This window comes from Pantherophis guttatus, chromosome 9 (genome assembly GCF_059756535.1).
Source record: "Pantherophis guttatus breed Tessera chromosome 9, ASM5975653v1, whole genome shotgun sequence".
NCBI classification, from domain to species: Eukaryota; Metazoa; Chordata; class Lepidosauria; order Squamata; family Colubridae; genus Pantherophis; species Pantherophis guttatus.
In genome coordinates this window covers 3,546,409-3,565,686 of record NC_142071.1, presented here as the reverse complement: position 1 = coordinate 3,565,686, position 19,278 = coordinate 3,546,409, and the positions used below count along the sequence as shown (strand labels likewise).

General features: G+C 47.1%; 1 protein-coding gene across 1 annotated transcript in view; it reads right to left on the bottom strand.

The window, feature by feature from the left end:
• Positions 1–19,278, bottom strand: part of SEMA4C (semaphorin 4C) — a 103,977-nt gene that overhangs the window by 36,391 nt on the left and 48,308 nt on the right. Inside the window, exon 3 of the mRNA XM_034435217.3 lies at positions 608–756. Coding sequence (XP_034291108.2) covers positions 608–756 — 149 coding nt within the window. The remainder of the gene's footprint in view (positions 1–607; positions 757–19,278) is intronic.

The following is a 19,278-nucleotide window of genomic DNA, read 5'->3' as shown; positions in this document are numbered from 1 at the left end:
TATTGGTGTTGCCGTTCGTGGCGAAGTCGTGTCCGACCCATCGCAAATGAATGACTCAGCAAATGAAATTCCGTTTCGTTCGGACTGTTGTAACATTTCAAACTCATCGCGACCCACCGGGTCGGACTCACGATGGGTTTGAAACATTACGACGGCCAGAACGAAACGGAATTTCGTTTGCTGAGGTTTTGCGGAACCGGCGGAGAGAAAGAAGTCGATGCTTCAGACCTGGTTTAGGACCTCCTTAGATGGCCCACTGCTGGAAACAGAAGTTCCAGACTGGAAAGCAAGAGGTCCAGAGTCCAAACCAGTGATGAAATCCTGCTGATTCTGTCTGGCTCGCACGAACTGGTAGCGGCGGAGGCGCATGGTTCGGTGAACTGGTAGCGGCAGCAGAGTGAGGCTCCGCCCACCTGCCTGGACGTCATTACTTCCTGGTTTTTAACCCTCTGTGCGTGCACAAAGCCTCCTGCACATGCGTAGAGGGTCAAAAATCGGACGTGACGATGGCGTGTGTGCGAGCGGAGCGGGCGTGCGTGTTTCCGAACCGGTAGGAAAGGTAAGTCGATTTCACCCCTGGTCCAAACCCATTCATTCTTCTACTTACCGCTTCCTCCATCTCCATGGTGCTGATGCTTAAGGCAAAGATGGCTTCACGGGCTCCGACGTAGAGCAGTCCTTTGCGGTCAGCCAAGGTCAGCGTTGTGTAGTTGGACACTCCTGCCATGGAGAAACGTTTGGTCCCTTCTTTCAGTTCTGCAAAGGGAAAGGTGGGCAACCATGAGAAAGTGGCCTTTTGTCCACAGAATGTCTTCTGTGTGAGCAGACCTGTAGGAAGTCCTTGAACGCACAGGCCCATCATTGTCTGTCTGTCCCAGCTAACTAACAATGGCCAACAAGCTAAGGACGTTGTCAGTGGTGGCATCTTCTGCTTTAGAAAATCCTACTAGGAGAAATATGCCAACTGTCTTCCTTGCATTGTTTTGTTATCTTTTTGGCACTGGAGATTCTCAGTTCAGATTCAGTTCAGAACTTAAGAAGCTTCTTGGATGAGAAGCAAAATGTTTTCAAAGGAAGAAAGAAAACGAAGAAAATCCAGTTGCCTTTTGAAAAAGCACCCGTTTTGACCTAGGCTTCCTGACAAAGCATACATCACAATTTTAGTCCCAAAAAAAACCCCTCTTTTATTGAGACAGCTGTGAATTATGGACATTCACAGCCCCTAATGAGTCCCAAGCAGTTTGTAAAGAGTCCGACAGAAGTCTGCCACAGTCTTTTGGGATAAGGCTGATAAGCACCCACCTTTATCTCCCTTGACACGCTGCCAAAGACCTAATTGTCAGTTAGCTTTGTAAGGCCACACGGAGCACAGAGTCAAAACGGAGCTTCGGAATTTAAACCGACCAGCACGAACAAAGTTGCTTCCTGCAAAGGCTCACATGCTGTTGCTCCTCCTTTATGTCTTATGGGAGGGGCCAACCATCTCCAAGCCTTACTCCCGAGTCGCCCCTTTTGTCTTAACTGTTCTTGCCTTCTGGCAGCTCTGCGCATGCACGCACTGGGAACAGGCTCCCCCTGTTCCTCTGCCTCGCTGACGTCAGACTCTGGAGGCTCCGGAGTCAGCACATAACTCCCAGATGGCCCCAGCCCCATCTCTGCCTCTGATGCACAGCCCTCATCCGAGCCTTCCCCAGACTCCAGGACTAGCCCATGTTCCTCCCCAGCCTCCTCACTGACCACCACTGTCAGCTCCGCAGGCTGCCGACGGACCACAACAGCACCTTTGGGACACAGTTCCCAGAAGTTCTAGCTAGCGTGGCCATGGATGAAAGTCCTGGGGTTAGATGTCCACACGTCCATTCGAGGCTCAGCTAAGCCTTGTTTTGTTTTCCGTGATTGCCAATATATCATCTGCATGACTATTATTTCATTTATAAGATGCATGTCTGAGTTTAGAGGTGGGGATTCGCATTTTGAATAGCAGTTCTGGTTTTGATATTGAAACTTAGCACATGCAACTATTCCTTCCCTAGTTTTTCTGGGACTTTTCTGGATGACATGATGGAGATGACGGACACGTTTTCCAGGACAAGCCTCTCCACACCCTTGTCTCGTGGCCTTTCTAAACAAGACAGGCTTCTACATGAATCTTGTTGTTATTGTTTTAATTCACCCCGCCAAAGATTCTTGGCTCTGTATTCCAGCACCCCAGCATCCTTCTTCTCCAGCAGGAGAAACCAACTTAATACAATAGACAAGGCTGTCTCCAAATGGTCCCATTTTGTAGCAGCAAAGATCATCTCCCACTAGAAAACACTGTGCTGGTTTCTAGATATTTCTGCAGAAAACCACAAAGGAATTTCTGCAGCTATGGTGCCGTGAATTTATTTATTTATTTGTTTTTTTCAATCTGGAGGGGATGTCCAGATCAAGCATTTTATTCCCTTTCTCTCTCTCTCTCTCTCTCTCTCTCTCTCTTTTTAATTTGATTTATATGCCGCCCTTCTCCGAAGACTCAGGGCGGCTTACAATGCGTTAAGCAATAGCCTTCATACTTTTGTATATTTATACAAAGTCAGCTTATTGCCCCCACAAACCGGGTCCTCAATTTACCTACCTTAGAAAGGATGGAAGGCTGAGTCAACCTTGAGCCTTGGCGAGATTCGAATCCTGCAGTAATTGCAGGCAGCTGGTCTTAATAACCAGCTTAATAACAGGGTGCCTTAAACCCCTGTACTACCAAGGCTCTTTTTTTTAATTTTTATTTTCCATTTGTCGAATTTACATAACAATGAACATTTTTTAAGAGTACTGTGTCATGTGTCTCTTACAGTTATTTACATTTATTTCTATACATTTTTGTTTCTCTGTTCTCTATACCACTCATCCCACACCTCGTAACATTCTGTTTCTTCCTTGCCTTTCATTTCTAACGTGAGCTTATACCTCTCGGCACATTCTAATATCTTATGTATAATCATCTCATTAGCTGGTATATTTTCAACTTTCCAACATTGAGCATAAACAATTCGTGCTGCTGTTACTATGTGTAAAACGATATATTGGAGTTGCTTCTTTATCCTTTGATTAATTATTCCTAATAAAAATAATTCAGCTTTAAATTCAGTTTGTTCTCCTGTTATCTCCTGTAACCATCTCCTTATCTGTTCCCAATATTTCTTTGCTTTGAGGCATTGCCACCACATGTGATAAAATGTTCCATCCTTATATTTATACTTCCAGCAGTCCAGTTTCATATTTGTGTACATTTTGGCCAATCTCGCCGGTGTTAAATGCCACCTATAAAACATTTTGTACTGATTTTCTTTATATGCAGTCAACAATGTTAATTTACAGTTTTTGCTACATACTTTTTCCCATTCCTCTAAATTTATATTACGGCCTACATTTTGTGACCATGCTATCATTGGACCTGTTTCCCTGAAAATAAGATAATAAGCCCAATTGGGCTTTTGAGCTCATGCGCTAAAAATAAGCCTCCCCCTGAAAATAAGCCCTCCCCGAAAATATTTAAATGCAGAGCTAGAAATCCAAAATAATAAGACCTCCCTGAAAATAAGGCCAAGCATTTATTTCGGGGTTCAAAAAAATATAAGACAGGGTCTTATTTTCGAGGAAACACGGTATTTTATTCCCTTTTTCAAGAGGGCTCCCATTTGCATCTTTAAAAATAATACAATACTTTTTTTTTTTTGAAATAAATAAAAACCTGGCTTACAAAAATCTCTTTAAATGTCTCCGGTTTCAGTGGGAGTGAATTGCATTTTTTATTCCAAAAATCTAGAGCTTTTAATTCCAGGCATAGCAACCTTTCAAGAAATGACGCGCTTGAAATCAGAAACTTTAAAATAACTTTGCAAGCTTGAGAACATAAACAACGACATTTGCGTCGAGGAATATAAAACGGGGGCAGAAGACAATGCTCCAGGAACAATCTCTTCTCCATTATTTTAAATGTCACCAGGGACTTAAAATTGGGATGGAGATCAGCCGATGTTGGGACACACGGCTGCGAATTTAATTCTTTTGAAAGGCAACACATCCCCCAGCTTGGATGGAAATAAAATGGTTTGTCGCTAAGAAGAAAACAGGAGGAGGAGGAGGAAAGGGGCGAGATGGGATAATATGGGTGATGCTTGACTTACAATAATTTGTTTAGCAACCGTTCAAAGTTACAATGGCACTGAAAAAAAGGGACTTACGGCCAATTTTCACACTTATGACAGTTGTAGCATCCCATGGGCATAATTCAGACAGTTGGCAACTAGCTCAGGGGTGAAATCCAGCAAGTTCTGACAGGTTCTGGAGAACCGGTAGCGGAAATTTTGAGTAGTTCGGAGAACCAGCAAATGCCACCTCTGGCTGGCCCCAGAATGGGGTGGGAATGGAGATTTTGCAATATCTTTCCTCCAGGAGTGGGGAGGGAATGGGGATTTTGCAGTATCCTTCCCCTGCCACGCCCACCAAGCCATACCACACCCACCAAACCACGTCCACAGAACCGGTAGTAAAGAAATTTGGATTTTACCACTGAACTAGCTCATATTTATGACGGTTACAGTGTCCCATGGTCGCATAATCTGTTGCGACCTTCTGACGAGGAAACTCGATAAAGAAGCCAGTTTCGCTTAACAACCGGGTTATTGACGTATCCACGGCAGTGATTCACTTAACAACGGTGACAAGAACGGACGTAAAAACGGGGCAAAATTCACGTGACGACCGCTGCTAACTTAACTGCAGCAATTCGCCGAATTAAGTGTTGACAAGAAAGATTGCAAAATGGAGCCAAACTCAACTTAAGGGCTGTCTCGCTTAGCGACAGAACTTTTGGGCTCCACTGCGGTCATAAGTCGAGGGCTGCTTGTAATGCCACGAAGGAGGAACTGGTGACTCTCAGCACTGTGTTGTCGACACAGATCAGTTCCCTTCCAAAGGCCGACGAAAGGAGAGCTAAACATCCATTGAATTGAAAATGGGAAAAAATAAGGTGATTTCACGACAGCCCTTGCTGAATTGGCCCTTGAATAAATCATTTTAACCACAGAATTTCTGTTGCTACGCGAGACATTGGTGAAGTGAATTTTGTCCTGTTTTACAACCTTTGTTTCCACAGGTGTTAAGCGGAGCACTGCAGCGGTTAAGTTAGTAACCCAGTTGTTGGCTTCCCCATTGACTTGGCTTGCCAGATGGTTGCAAAAGCACATGATACCCCCCCCCGAGGACATGTCCGCCGTCATAAATAAGAGTCAGTTTCCAGGTGTTTTGAATTTTGATCATGTGACCGTGGCGATGCTACACTGTCGTAAGTGTGAAAAACGGTCATAAGTCACCTTTTTCAGTGCCATTGTAAATGTCGTGAAATATATGTGGGCCCATGCACAATTTTGTATTTATTTATTTATTTATCTTGTCATGTTTAACGTTTGTGTTTATATTAGAGGTGGAGACCCTTGGAGGCTGTTGTGAAATTCAAATTGTTTTACTACCAGTTCTGTGGGCGTGGCAGGCAAAGGATACTGCAAAATCTCCGAAAGTCCGAGTCCGAAAGGAGAAGGGCGGTATAGAAATTCGAATAATAAATAAACTCCAGAGGGAAGGATACTGCAAAATCCCCATTCCCTCCCCACTCCGGGGAAAGGATACTGCAAAATCTCCATTCCCTCCCCACTCCAGGGGGAAGGTTACTGCAAAATCTCCATTCCCTCCCCACTCCAGGGGAAGAATACTGCAAAATCCCCATTCCCTCCCCACTCCACGGGAAGGATACTACAAAATCTCCATTCCCTCCTCACTCCAGGGGAAGAATACTGCAAAATCCCCATTCCCTCCCCACTCCAGGGGAAGGATACTGCAAAATCCCCATTCCCTCCCCACTCCAGGGGAAGGATACTGCAAAATCCCCACTCCCTCCCCACTCCACGAGAAGGATACTGCAAAATCTCCATTCCCTCCTCACTCCAGGGGAAGGATACTGCAAAATCCCCATTCCCACCCCACTCCAGGGGAAGGATATTGCAAAATCTCCATTCCCACCCCACTCTGGGACCAGCCAGAGACGGTATTTGCCTGTTCTCCAAACTATTCAAAATTTCCGCTACCAGTTCGCCAGAACCTGTCAAAACCTGCTGGATTTCACCCCTGCTTGGTGGGCTCTAGGCAACATATATATTTCATTTTAATATATGCTGATTAGTGTACCTTCAAAATGACAATAAAATTATTCTAACAATGATCACTAAATGAACTTTTGTAAGTGGTGGACCACTTTTTGCACCTGTTCCATCCTTAGGTCAGATGGAGGGGCGTTTCACAAACACCAGGAGTTGGGATCTGGGCTCCGATCCCTCTGCAATGCAGCAGGCAGGTGGCTCTCTGGTGATCTGGCTTTGTTCTAGCTTGCAAGGAGGAAGAAATTCATTTAGCTGTGCTGTTCCTGTGAACCTCCTGATGGAAAAGAAGATCCTGGAATGGATATGGGCTCATTACTGTCCGGAAAGCTAAGATTTACCGTGCCGGGGCTGGTGTGAAGCCCGAGAGGCAGCAGCTGGGGTGACTGATTGGTTTTCATGATTCCCACGTGTGAAGTTAGGCGGCGCGTGGCTCAGCGGGTAAGACGCTGGGCTTGTTGGCTGGAAAGCAGGCAGCCCAAGTTCGAGACCCGAGTGCCATGTGACAGGGTGAGCTCCCATCCTCCCCTCCAGCTCAGGGGTGTCAAACTGTCCTTTACTATTTCCAGGGTGAGTTTGACACCTCTGCTCCAGCTCCTGCCAACTTAGCAGTTTGAAAGAAGAATGCAAATGCAAATAGATAAATAGGTACCATTTCGATGGGAAGGTAACATCGCTCCATGATGTCATGTTGGCCACATGGCCACAGAAATGTCTTCGGACAGCGCTGCCCCCTATAGTCTGCAATGACTAGCAGAGTAAAATCCACAAGGACTCCTTTCCCTTTACCTCACTTACATGTGAAGTTAGGCTCTTCCTGCATAGAACAAAGGCCAAAGATTACATTGCCCAGTTCAGAGCATCATCAAGGCATGGAAACATGGCAAGGAACAGCCATTCTAGTTTTCCTTGGGGTAAGTGAGTTGGGAATGTTTAGCTGGGCCCATCATGATATTCATTCTATGAATTGGTAACCCTCTGGTGATGGACATTTTGAGATAAAATAATCTTTATTGTCTTTTTTTTTTACTGTGAGCACACTGGCACACATTAAAAATGAAATTGTTGCCTGCTCTCAAAAGGAAGTATATACAGTATCTGCCCATACCCATACATAACCCACATTTACACATGCTACATACATCTATCTATCTATCTATCTATCTATCTATCTATCTATCTATCCTAACTTCCATCCATCCATCATCTATCTATCTATCTAACATCTATCTATCTATCTATCTATCTATCTATCTATCTATCTATCTATCCTAACATCCATCCATCCATCTATCTATCTAACATCTATCTATCTATCTATCTATCTATCTATCTATCTATCTATCTATCTATCTATCTATCTATCATCTATCTATCCTAACATCCATCCATCCATCTATCTATCTATCCCTAACATCTATCTATCTATCTATCTATCTATCTATCTATCTATCTATCTAACATCTATCTATCTACCTACCTACCTACCTACCTACCTATCCATCCATCCATCCATCCATCCAACATCTATCTATCTATCTAACATCTATCTATCTATCTAACATCTATCTATCCATCCATCTAACATCTATCTATATCTCTCTATCTATCTCTATCTATCATCTATCCATCCATCCATCCATCTAGCTAAACATACATACACACACACACATCCCTTTATAACCTAGCATATACCCATTCATATATATACAATATAAATTTTAATCACTGTCCATCTTGAATACATAGCGGAAAGAGGAAGCTTGAGAGTTTCAAGCTGTCTTGAACAAGGTTGATACTGTATGGAACAAAACCTGTGACCAAATGTGGATGTTCTGCTTCGGGTACCACGAAACCCCTTCCCAGAAGGTAACAAGGAAAACAAGTTGCAGAGAGGATTGTGTAGCGCCCCAGATAATCCTTCAGACCCTGTTGAAGCAGTGCTTATGTGCCATGTCCCAAATAGAAGGGAGTGAACTGCCAATAATCTTTTCTGCCGTCCTCACCACTCTCTGCACTGCCTTCCTGTCTGAAGCGGTAACACTTCCAAACTAGACAATAGTGCAATATGATAGGATGCTCTCAATCGTCCCTCTATAGAAAGTGGTGAGGACAGCGGGAGGAAGGTGTACTTTTCTCACGTGATGCAGAAAATGCGGCGCTATTGTGCCCACTTCATCAAGTGTCTCTGCTGTTGAGCGATCAAGCCAACCTACTCGTTAGCTGCACACCCAAAAACTTTGATGCTACTAGCCAGCTCCACAGGTGAATCATTAATTCACAGAGGTGTGTGGCTGCGCCTGTCTTTTCTGAAACTGACAACGATCTCTTTAATTTGTCCTACGTTTAAAACGAGGCTATTTTTATTACGCCCGTTCACCAAACATCTTTAGAGATTCTCAAGTCATCCAGGTCATGGTTGTCCCAAAAGGCAACTGGACTTTCTGGTTTTTCTTTGGAAGACGTTTCATTTCTCATCCAAGAAGCTTCTTCAGATCTGACTGGATGGTGGGGAGTGGAAGGATTGATACTCCTTGCAGACAGCTGGTCAACAACCCTCTAAAAGGACGCAAACGTCCAGCTGTCTGCAAGGAACATAAAACCTTCCATTCCCCACCATCCAGTCAGAGCTGAAGGAGCTTCTGGGATGAGAAGCCAAACGTCTTCAAAAGAAAAACCAGGAAGTCCAGTTGCCTCCTGAAAAAGCACCTTCAGGACAGTTCACCAAACCGTCTACCTCTTCGCGGTAAGAGAGGTGGGTTTCACATACTGTAACAACCGGTTCGCCCAGCACCGGAACTGTGAGAGCGCGCACCGTCCGTGCCTGCGTACGACATCAAACAACATGGCAATTCGCTCACACGTGCCGTCCGCACATGCCTGCGGCGTCAAAAACACAGCGATATAGGACGGGATTGCGCCTGGGCAGGTGGGAGGGCCCACCCGGAGGTCGTCACTACTAGTTCGAACCGGCTGAATACCACCTCTGCACGGTAAGCACCCTCACTGTCATACTGAATAAGGCCCACTACTGTCGTCTTGTCCGTGTACTTCACAATATGGTTGGTGATGAACCTTGCACAACCGTCCTGGATTCAACAGGGTGAACAACAGCGGACTTAGGACGCAGTCCTGAGGAGAACCTTGTGCTCAAGAAAATGGTGTTAGAAATATTAATCCCAACTTGCGCGCCTCCTTTTGCGAGGGTGCCCAGCGCACTCTAACGCAAGTCCAAATTATATCCACCACCTCATGATGGATATTCCTCATGCAAGGTTGTCCTCTGGAGCTCTTCTTTATCAGAAGCTGTCTAAATATTGTCCACAAAGATGTCCAGTTTCCCCTGGACCAGCCATGGAGTTCATTTCAGTTCCAAGGGGGTTTGATTTGATTTGCTTTGCACTGCGCACATCGTCGTGACCTCTTCAGATAAGGATTTTGAAATGTTCCACTTTTTGCATCGAAAGAAAAGGATAACGAAGTCTGTTTATGCAACAGAGGCCCCGGGGCAAAGACGGGGCTGCCAAACCAGAGCTCTGGGGAGGGGAAGCCAATCTTAGGAGGGGGAAAAAAAATCTGCTCTTTTCTTTGTCCCTTCTAGTTTTTAACCACAACTGTCTGCAAACACACTTTTTTTTTGCAAAGCTGTGATATTAGCCTGAGCCAGGGATGAAATCTACTTACCTTCCTTACCGGTTCGGAAACGCACACGCCGCGCATGCGTAGAAGGTAAAAAAAACATTACTTCCTGGTTAAAACCAGGAAGTAATGACGCCTGGGCGGCAATCGCTACCGGATCGCCAAACCACGGGGAAAAATCGCTACCGGATCGAGCGATCCGGTCCGATCCAGGAGCGGATCATCCCTAGCCTGAGCACAGAAATTAATCCCCTGATCGTTCTTTGGATGGACAAATCCTGAAGCTGAAAGCTGAAAGATTTTGGCCACAAAATGAGAAGAGAAGAACTCCTTGGAGAAGACCTTGATGTTGGGAAAAAGAGGGAAGGCGAAAGGAGAAGGGGAAGGCAGAGGACGAGATGATTAGATAGCGTCTAATCATAGATAGTGGAATTCTGGGGAGTTGAAGTCCACAAGTCTTTAAGAACAGCTGCCTGCAATTACTGCAGGTTCGAATCTCGCCAAGGCTCAAGGTTGACTCAGCCTTCCATCCTTTCTAAGGTAGGTTAAATGAGGACCCAGTTGTGGGGGCAATAAGCTGACTTTGTATAAATATACAAAAGTATAAAGGCTATTGCTTAGCGCATTGTAAGCCACCCTGAGTCTCCGGAGAAGGGCGGCATATAAATCAAATTAAAAAAAAAAAGTCGTAAAGTGCTCAAGGATGGAGACCTCTGATCTGGAGGAGAAAGTCCTCCGCACTGGGGGGAAGTGAGACCTTAGGAGTATTGTTTCTTTCCCCAAATTCAACATAGACCAGATCTGAATCTAACCGTAGGGAGAGGCAATGGAAGCGAGCGGAACAAAGTACAGGTATAATCCTTGACGTACAACAGGTCGTTTAGTGACCGTTCGAAGTTACAATGGCAATGACGTGGCCGTTTTTTGCGTGGCCATTGCAGCCTTCCCCCAGGGTCATGTGATCAAAATCGAGACGTTTGTCAGCTGACTTGTGTTTATGATGGTTGTGGTCTCCCAGGAGTGACGTGAGCGTCCCCTTTTGTGACCGACAGAGCCGTCAGGGAAGCCAGATTCACTTAACAACCGCTAACTTTCAATAACTGCAGGGGTTCACCGAACAACCGCAGTAAAGTCGTAAGATGGAGCCAAACTCGCTTAACATCTGTCTCGCTTAGCAACAGAAATCTGCGGCTCAATTGTGGTCCTAAGTATAGGACTACCTGTAGACAGACAGACAGACACACACACACACACAGAGTGAGACCCATGATCCACTGTCTTTCCTCCTGGCAAGGAGGGTCTATCTGGCAAGCCAGCTTCGTTCACATGATCCGTCTCCCAGGGAAGGCTCCTAGCTCCCTGATTAACAAATTAAGTCTCTCTGTAGGCCACTAGAAGCTGCAGAGGCAGGGAAGAAGGAAGGGGCGAGACCAGCGTATTTTTCTGGGCAAAACAAAATGAAACCGAAGAGAGCCAAGGCACCATTTAAGGAATTTAAGAGGACGTCGTCCGTTCAGACACCATGGGGGGTTTTGGCACAAGGAGTCAACTTAGTCGAAAGCTTTTCCCCGTTTCTGGCTCTCCGAAGGGTCATGCCAGGCCACCACATACAAGCTTCAGGGAGTCAAGAAAACATTCTAGCAAATGCATCTCCTAGTGAGGAATATCGGTTGCTTATGAGGACAGGAGGGACTGTTTTGGATTCTAACCCCTCTAGATTGTGCATGGGACTCGTGTCTTTGAGACAGACCACAGGGACGGATCAAGATTCTCCTGGCTTTGCTCTCTGAAGACCGTCTGGTGAGATAGGGGGAAACCTCAACTATCTGTCGGAACAGGGGTGCCGAATCAGGGGTGGGCTCCTGGGGGTTTGGCAAGGTTCGGGGGATCCTCTAGCTAAGGATCGTTGAGGTTTGGTGAACCCCCAAATGCCACCCCTGGCCGGCCACACCCACCCCACCCCGCCCCTTAAAGGAGTCTTCACGTAGCTCGTTCATCATTCCAGGTAAGTGCAAGAGCCACGCGGAGGGTCTACCGGAGGTTCCGGAAGTCCAGGAACAGGCGTGTTTCTGGCCTCCGGACCCCGGGGGGAAGCAGTTTTCGCCTTTCCGGAGGCTGAAGGAAAGCCTCCAGAGCCTGGGGAAGGCAAAAAACGCCCCCCCCCCGGCCATGGTGCAGGCAGCCAACTAGGCCACGCCCATCATGGCCACGCCCACCCAGCAATGGGGCAGTGAACCCATTACTAAAGGATCTGAAGCCCACCCCTGTATTGAACTCGATTTCATTGAGGGCCGGATCAGTATTGTGGTTGTCCTCGGGGAGGGGGGTGTCGAGGGGGGGGCTCGGCTGACTGGGCACGGCTCGATGACCTACAAGGTCCCTTCCAACTCTGTGAATCTGTTTATCACCTCAAGCTGATGCTCAGACTCCTGCTGTTTTGTTTTGTTTTTTCCTGTTTGTTCCTTTCTTCCTTAAAAGCAGCATCTCATATACTAAAAGTGCCACAGGCGGATCTGGAGCTGAAGAAGCGCTGGAACTGGGCCACCCTATCAGGTCCACTGTCTTCCCGCAAGGCTCAGAGCAGGATGGTATCTGGCTTTTCATCCGTCCTCCTCGTGGAGAATGACACATCGGGAGGAAAAAAACCACAGCTGGGTCTCCGAGAAGCCTCTGTCTGCTGCGTCAGGCTTTTCCCAACCTGCAAGCTCCAGACGGGATGGATTTTGGCTAGCCGCCCCGTCCTAGACGGCGCAGAGCAAACGGGGTGATGTGTGTTCCAATGATCCCTCTGCGCACACCTACTATAGGCTCAACAGCCCTTCCTACCACTTGGGGAAGAGAACACCAGGCGTACAACAGCTAAATGCAGAGATTGGGGAATCATCCAAGGAGGGAAAATATTTTTTTTCTACGCCGAAGGTAAACCACTACGCAAAACTTGATGGCAAGCATCGAGCATGAGAATACAGGCAGGAAAACAAACAAACAAAGAAAGAGAATATGTTGTTCTTAAGCTAAAGCTTGAACATCTCCGGCATTGACAAAATCCCTAATGGTCAATTGCAAAAGGCAGCTTTACATAGAACAGCTTACATCCTGCGACGATACCGCTAACACCCTCAAATGATAACATCTCCCTATTCCAGGCCCTTGGGAAGGACTCGATAGGTGGATAATTTGAATCACATGACTATGGGGATGCTGCAAGGGTCATATGCAGAGGTGGTATTCAGACGATTCAGACGAATCTGTAGCGGCGACCAGGTGCAATCCCGTCCTATATCACTGTGTTTTTGATGCCGCATGTATGTGTGGATGGTGCGCGTGAGCGAACTGCTGTGTTTGGGGATGCCGCACGCATGCACAGACGGCATGTGTGTGAGCGAAGCGAGTGCGTGCACATGCGCACTCATATTTCCGGTGCTCAGCGAACCGGTTGCTACAGTATGTGAAGCCCAGCTCTGGTCATAAGCCCGAAAAATGGTCGTCAGTCGCTTTTTCCAGCGCCATTGTAACTTCGGACGGTCACCAAACAAACAGTTGTAAGTCAGGGACCACTTGTGGTGCAGGATTGGGATTCCCAAGACAGTTTTGCGGAGCACCCGGGGTCCGCTCTGAGCACTAACAAACCATCAGCCTCGTTTCTCACAACTTCCAGAGAGAGAGAGAGGGCTAGTATGGACTTGAGGGAGTTGAAAGAACAAAGCAACACCCTAGGAGGAAAAACAGCCCCACCCTCTCTGCGCCGCTGCCTCCAGGCTCCCCCAAACAAGCCCAGGATAGCCTCTCTTCACCCATGTTTGCCGCCTCCTTTCATAAGCCCCACCAGCCTTTCTGCCAACGTGAACCCCTCAAGGGCGGCAGGAGCAAAATCAACCAAACGTCCCGAAAAGAGACTTCCAGAGCAGTTTGCAAATCCAGGTTTTGCAAAACCCACGGAGAGAAAAAAAAACCACTTGGGGCAAAGGAATAAAGCCAATAGGGGTGCCAGGCTGGGTGCCCGGCTCTGTTTTGCCAATGCCCAAAGTTGATGGGAAAGGAGGGAAGAGACAAGCAGGCAAGGCCAGCCGAGTTGCACACGGCACAGATTCGGCGACGCTCTCACCCCACCCCTCTCGCCGCAACCGTTCCCTGCACGTTTGGGGCTCTTTGCCTTCAAAGAAAAGGAGGAGGGAGGGAGGGTGCCACGCCTGCCCTGCCCGTGCCCCAAAACAGCTTTGCAAATCTGCCAATGCTGCTGACTCACCGAAGGACTAGATGGGTGGGTCCCAAAACCAGAAAAGTGCCCCAAAACACTTGGGTGTGCAACTCTCTCTCAGAGGAGTGTGCAAGAAACCAATTCAGCCAAAAAAAAAAAAACCTGGACTCCAGTTCCAAATTATGGGGCTAATGGGATCTATGCCTACAAGTATCATCCATCTTGCGTTGCGTGGTCACACGTTTTTAGATCGCACAGCACACAACTTGAGGTTGTTGGGTTGTTTTTTTTTAGCAAGCTAAGTGAACCAACCATAACGATTAAGCAACCTGGCTCAATTTTTGTAGTCCTGCACCTGGCAGAGCGGGGAGCTGGATTAGATGATCTTTGCGGTACCTTCCAAAGTTCTATGACAGGGATGGCTAACTTTTTTGCCATCGCGTGCCAAAAGTGGGGGAGCACGCGTGAGGTCGCGTGCACACACCCATAATTCAAGGCCCCTCACCGTGCCCCAATACCCTGCACATGCACGCATGACCCCCCCCCACGCTCACCCAGCTTTTGGCAAGCAATGGCAAAAAGGTTACCGGTGAGCCCAGTATGGCTGTTTTTCACCCTCCCCAGGCTCCAGAGGCTTTCTTGGCGCCTGGGGAGGGCGAAAACAGCCTCCCCCATGCCTCCGAGGCCCTCTGGAGGCCGGAAACAGCCCGTTTCCCGACTTCTGGTGGGCCTGGAAGGCCCGAAAATTAGCTGGCTGCCACGCGCATGCACGCTGGAACTGAGCTAGGGCAATGCTCACGTGCCCACAGATATGGCTCTGTGTGCCACCTGTGGCACATGTGCCATAGATTCACCATCACGGTTCTATGATGTTCATGTTCTTATCGGAACGCAAGTAGCGGCGTTTTGCTTATCTCAGATATGTTGAGCAAACCCAGCTGCGATGCCCAGCCGGAGCAGGGCATGGGCTGCAGAAAACAAGGGGAAAATTCTGCGTAGAAAAGCCAAATTCTGTAAATACTATTGAATTTTTGATTGGCAATGAACGCCAAACCACCATATCTTTATACTTTCTTCACTCCTGTTCAGCTGGGAACCTCACCCTAATTCTAAAGAAGTCCAAAAAAAAAAAAGAGCCTAAAAAATTATTTTTAAAAAGTCAGGTATCTTCCAAATATGCCGAAGTTTGGTATTTGGAATGAGCCACGGTGGCGCAGTGGTTAGAGTGCAGTACTGCAGGCTACTTCTGCTGCCTGCCAGCAATTCGGCAGTTCAAATCACACCAGGCTCAAGGTTGATTCAGCCTTCCATCCTTCCGAGGTAGGTAAAATGAGGACCCGGATTGTGCGGGCAATAAGCTGACTTTGTATAAAAAAGAACACCGCTTGGGGGGGGGGCAAAAGCCCTACTAAGCAGGTATATACAAAAGTATGAAGGCTATTGCTTAAAAGCACTGAGTCTCCGGAGAAGGACAGCATATAAATCGAATCAATCAATCAATCAATCAATCAATCAGAAGATACTTGGTCGATACCTAGGACGCTGGCAGCAACCCGTATCAACCATCAGTGCCAGTTAATGATATTTGTGATACATTTTTAAATATTCAGTTGGCCGAGTTACATATTTAACGAATAAAAGAGAAAACAATACTATTTAGATATACATAAGCATAATCTTTCAGCTTCTAGCATTTGTGTATGCATTGTAATTATAATACATTCTATTGCATATCGGTATACATAATGCTAGGGGACAGGGTGGCTCAGTGGCTAAGACGCTGAGCTTGTCGATCGAAAGGTCGGCAGTTTAGCGGTTCGAATCCCTGGTGCCGCGTAACGGGAGTGAGCTCCCGTGACTTGTCCCAGCTTCTGCCAACCTAGCAGTTCGAAACCACGTACAAAAAAATATGCAAGTAGAAAAATAGGGACCATCTTTGGTGGGAAGGTAAGAGCGTTCCGTGCGCCTTTGGCGTTGAGTCATGCTGGCCACACGACCACGGAGACGTCTTTGGACAGCGCTGGCTCTTCGGCTTTGAAACGGAGATGAGCACCGCCCCCTGGAGTCGGGAACGGCTAGCACATATGTGCGAGGGGAACCTTTACCTTATACATAATACTGTTTTCCCCATTTCTACTTCCTACCCACATTTTCGTCTTCTTTGCCCAACGCACAGGTGACACACAGGTGAGCAGACAAAAGCCACTTCATGGCAGCACAAGAGCGATCACCATGGAAGCCTTGGCGGTGCACACAGAACCCCCAGAGGGTGTTATGTCTGGAACTAAAATTAGTCTGGGTGGCCACAGAGGCCCAGAGAGATGATTGCTAACTCCCTCCCTACGGCCAACCTGTGCATCAGGGTAGTTAGCATCACCCGCGAAGGAAAGAGAGGCATCCGTGGGGAGACAGAGCATGAGATCATGCTTGGGTGTTTATGACAACGTTGGGAATCGCCTTGGGAGAAGAGCACGGCAATTCAGGGGAGACCACACACACACACACACACACACACACACTGGAAGCTCGTGGCGAGCATGGAAGGAGGCGGGAGACAGTAAGAAGCCACCGATTGCTCGGGAGATACTCCCGAGACAAAGCAAACACTCCAGTCGGCCAACTGGGCTTCCAGAAATAATGGACTTCCAACTAGGGTGATGGTGGTGGCAGTAGTGATGGAAGAGGATGGGAGTTGAGGTCCAACACATCCGGAGGGCTTCAGAGGTTGGGGAAGGAATTTACTCCAGGGTTTTGCCTTATTTTTTATGAAATGCAACCCTGAAAGAGGAGAAGCCCTGATCCAAATCCTCCCATCACACCTCAGCTCAGTGGCCTTTGCTTTCCTTTTCCTTCCCCCCTTCCTTCCCTTTCTTCTTTCTTACAAAACTTTTTCCTTTTGTCTTTCTTCCATCCATCTTTCTCTTTTTCTTTCCTTCCTTCCTCTTCCTTCCTTCCTTTTCCTTTCCCCTCCCTCCCTCTTTTTCTTTCTTTTTTTTTCTTTCTCTTTCTTTTCCCTCCTTCCTTCCTTCCCTCCCTCTTCTTCCTTTCCTTTCCCTTTCGTCCCTTTCTTCTTTTTCTTTCTTTCTTTCATCCATCCTTCTCTTTTCCTTTCCTTCCCTCCCTCCTTTCCTCTTTCTTTCTTTCTTTCTTTCTTTTCCCTCTTTCCTTCCTTCGCCCCCTCTTCTTCCTTTCCTTTCCCTTTCGTCCCTTTCTTTCTTTCTCTTTTTCTTTCTTTCTTTCATCATCCTTTTCTTTTCCTTCCTTCCTCCCTTCCTTTCTTTCTTCCCTCCCTCCCTTCCCTCCCCCCTTCTTTTTCTTTCTTTCTTACTTTCTTTTCCCTCCTTCTTTCCTTCCCTCCCTCTTCTTCCTTTCCTTCCCCTCCCTCCTCCTTTCTTTCTTTCTTTTCCCTCCTTCCTTCTCTCCCTCCCTCTTCCTTTCCTTCCCCCTCCCTCCTTCTCTTTTCCTTCCTTCCTTCCTTCCTTCCTTCCTTCCTTCCTTCCTTCCTTCCTTCCTTCCTTCCTTCCTTCCCTGCCTCTATAACTCAAGTGATGGAAGTACCTAATACTCCTTCCTACTTCTATTTTCCCCACAACAATCACCTTCTGAGGTGGACTGAGCTGAGAGAGAGAGAGAGAGAGAGACTGGCCGAAGATTATCCAGCCTCCGTGCCTAAGGCAGGATTAGAATTCCCACTTTCCTGTTTCCTAGCCAAATTCATCAGCGAGAGAGTAAGAGAGAGAGAGAGAGAGAGAGGAGAGAGAGAGAGGGAGAGAGGGAGGGAGGGAGGGAGAGTAAGAGAGAGAAAGAGAGGAGAGAGAGAGGGAGAGAGGGAGGGAGGGAGGGAGAGAGAGAGAAAGAGAGGAGAGAGAGAGGGAGGGAGGGAGGGAGGGAGGGAGGGAGGGAGAGAGAGAGAGAGAGAGAGAGAGAGAGAGAGAGAGAGAGAGAGATATATTCCAAGAATTCTAGTTGCCCTGTTCTACTGCTACACAGATACACAGTCTTCATCAATAACATTTTAAGTTTACAGCGCTGATCCTTTTCCAAATATTTAGTCAACCGCTACCAATCCCTCATAAAGCTGTCTCCACCCCCCACCCCCATTTTCCAAATTCAGCTCGGATTTGTGCATCAACTTTTCCATTATCAAGACCTTCCCGGAGCTTATTAATGCAATCCGTCTCTTTCAATGGCTAGAGAAACTTCCTGGGCTGCCTTGCTACCGAGTGACATATTTTAGATTAAATTTTAATGAGAGCAAAGCGGCGGCAACACCGCCAATATGAATTTACTGTTTTGAGGAGGGGGGGGAAAAAAAACCCCTGTCCTATCTACTCTTTTTTTGTCTTATCTTCTCTTTTTTTCCTCCTGATACACGACACAATCGTGTATCACAATCGAGAGAGTCCAGAGATATTTTACGAGAAGAATCCTCCATTCCTCTAACTGCAATAAAATGCTTTATGCCACCAGACTCCAAATTTTTTTATTTATTTATTTTTATTTTTATATGCCGCCCTTCTCCGGAGACTCAGGGCGGCTTACAATGCGTTAAGCAATAGCCTTCATCCTTTTGTATATTTTTATACAAAGTCAGCTTATTGCCCCCATAAACCGGGTCCTCATTTTACCCACCTTAGAAAGGATGGAAGGCTGAGCCGACCTTGAGCCTGGTGAGAATTGAACTCGCCGTAATTGCAGGCAGCTGGATGTTAAATGCTGCCTTAGTAGGAGGCATTAGCCTCCTACGCCACTTGGGCTTAGACAACTTAGAACTACGCCGACTTCAGTCTGACCTAAGCATAGTACATAAAATTATCTGCCACAATGTCCTTCCTGTCAATCAGTGGTGGGTTCCTCCCGGTTCGGCCCGGTTCTCCCAAGCCGGTAGCGGTGACGATATGATGTCACTGAACCGATTCTGCCCCCTCCCGCGCGCCCCCCCACCCCCCGCGTTATTCTTACCTTTTATTTGGCCCCACCCCCAATCTATTGCTGCCTCCTGAGTCCCAGCTGATGGCTAGAGGGAAAAAAACTGTTTAAACTCTTGCTGCGGGGCTTCAAAGGGCCGCCCTACAGCTGATCAGTGTTAAAAGAAAACAAATGAGTAGACCGGTGCCTGCAAAAATACATGAGTAGATCAGTGCCTGCAGAAAAAAATGGGTAGACCAGTGCCTGCAAAAATACATGAGTAGACCAGTGCCTGCAAAAATAAATGGGTAGACCAGTGTCTGCAAAAATACATGAGTAGAC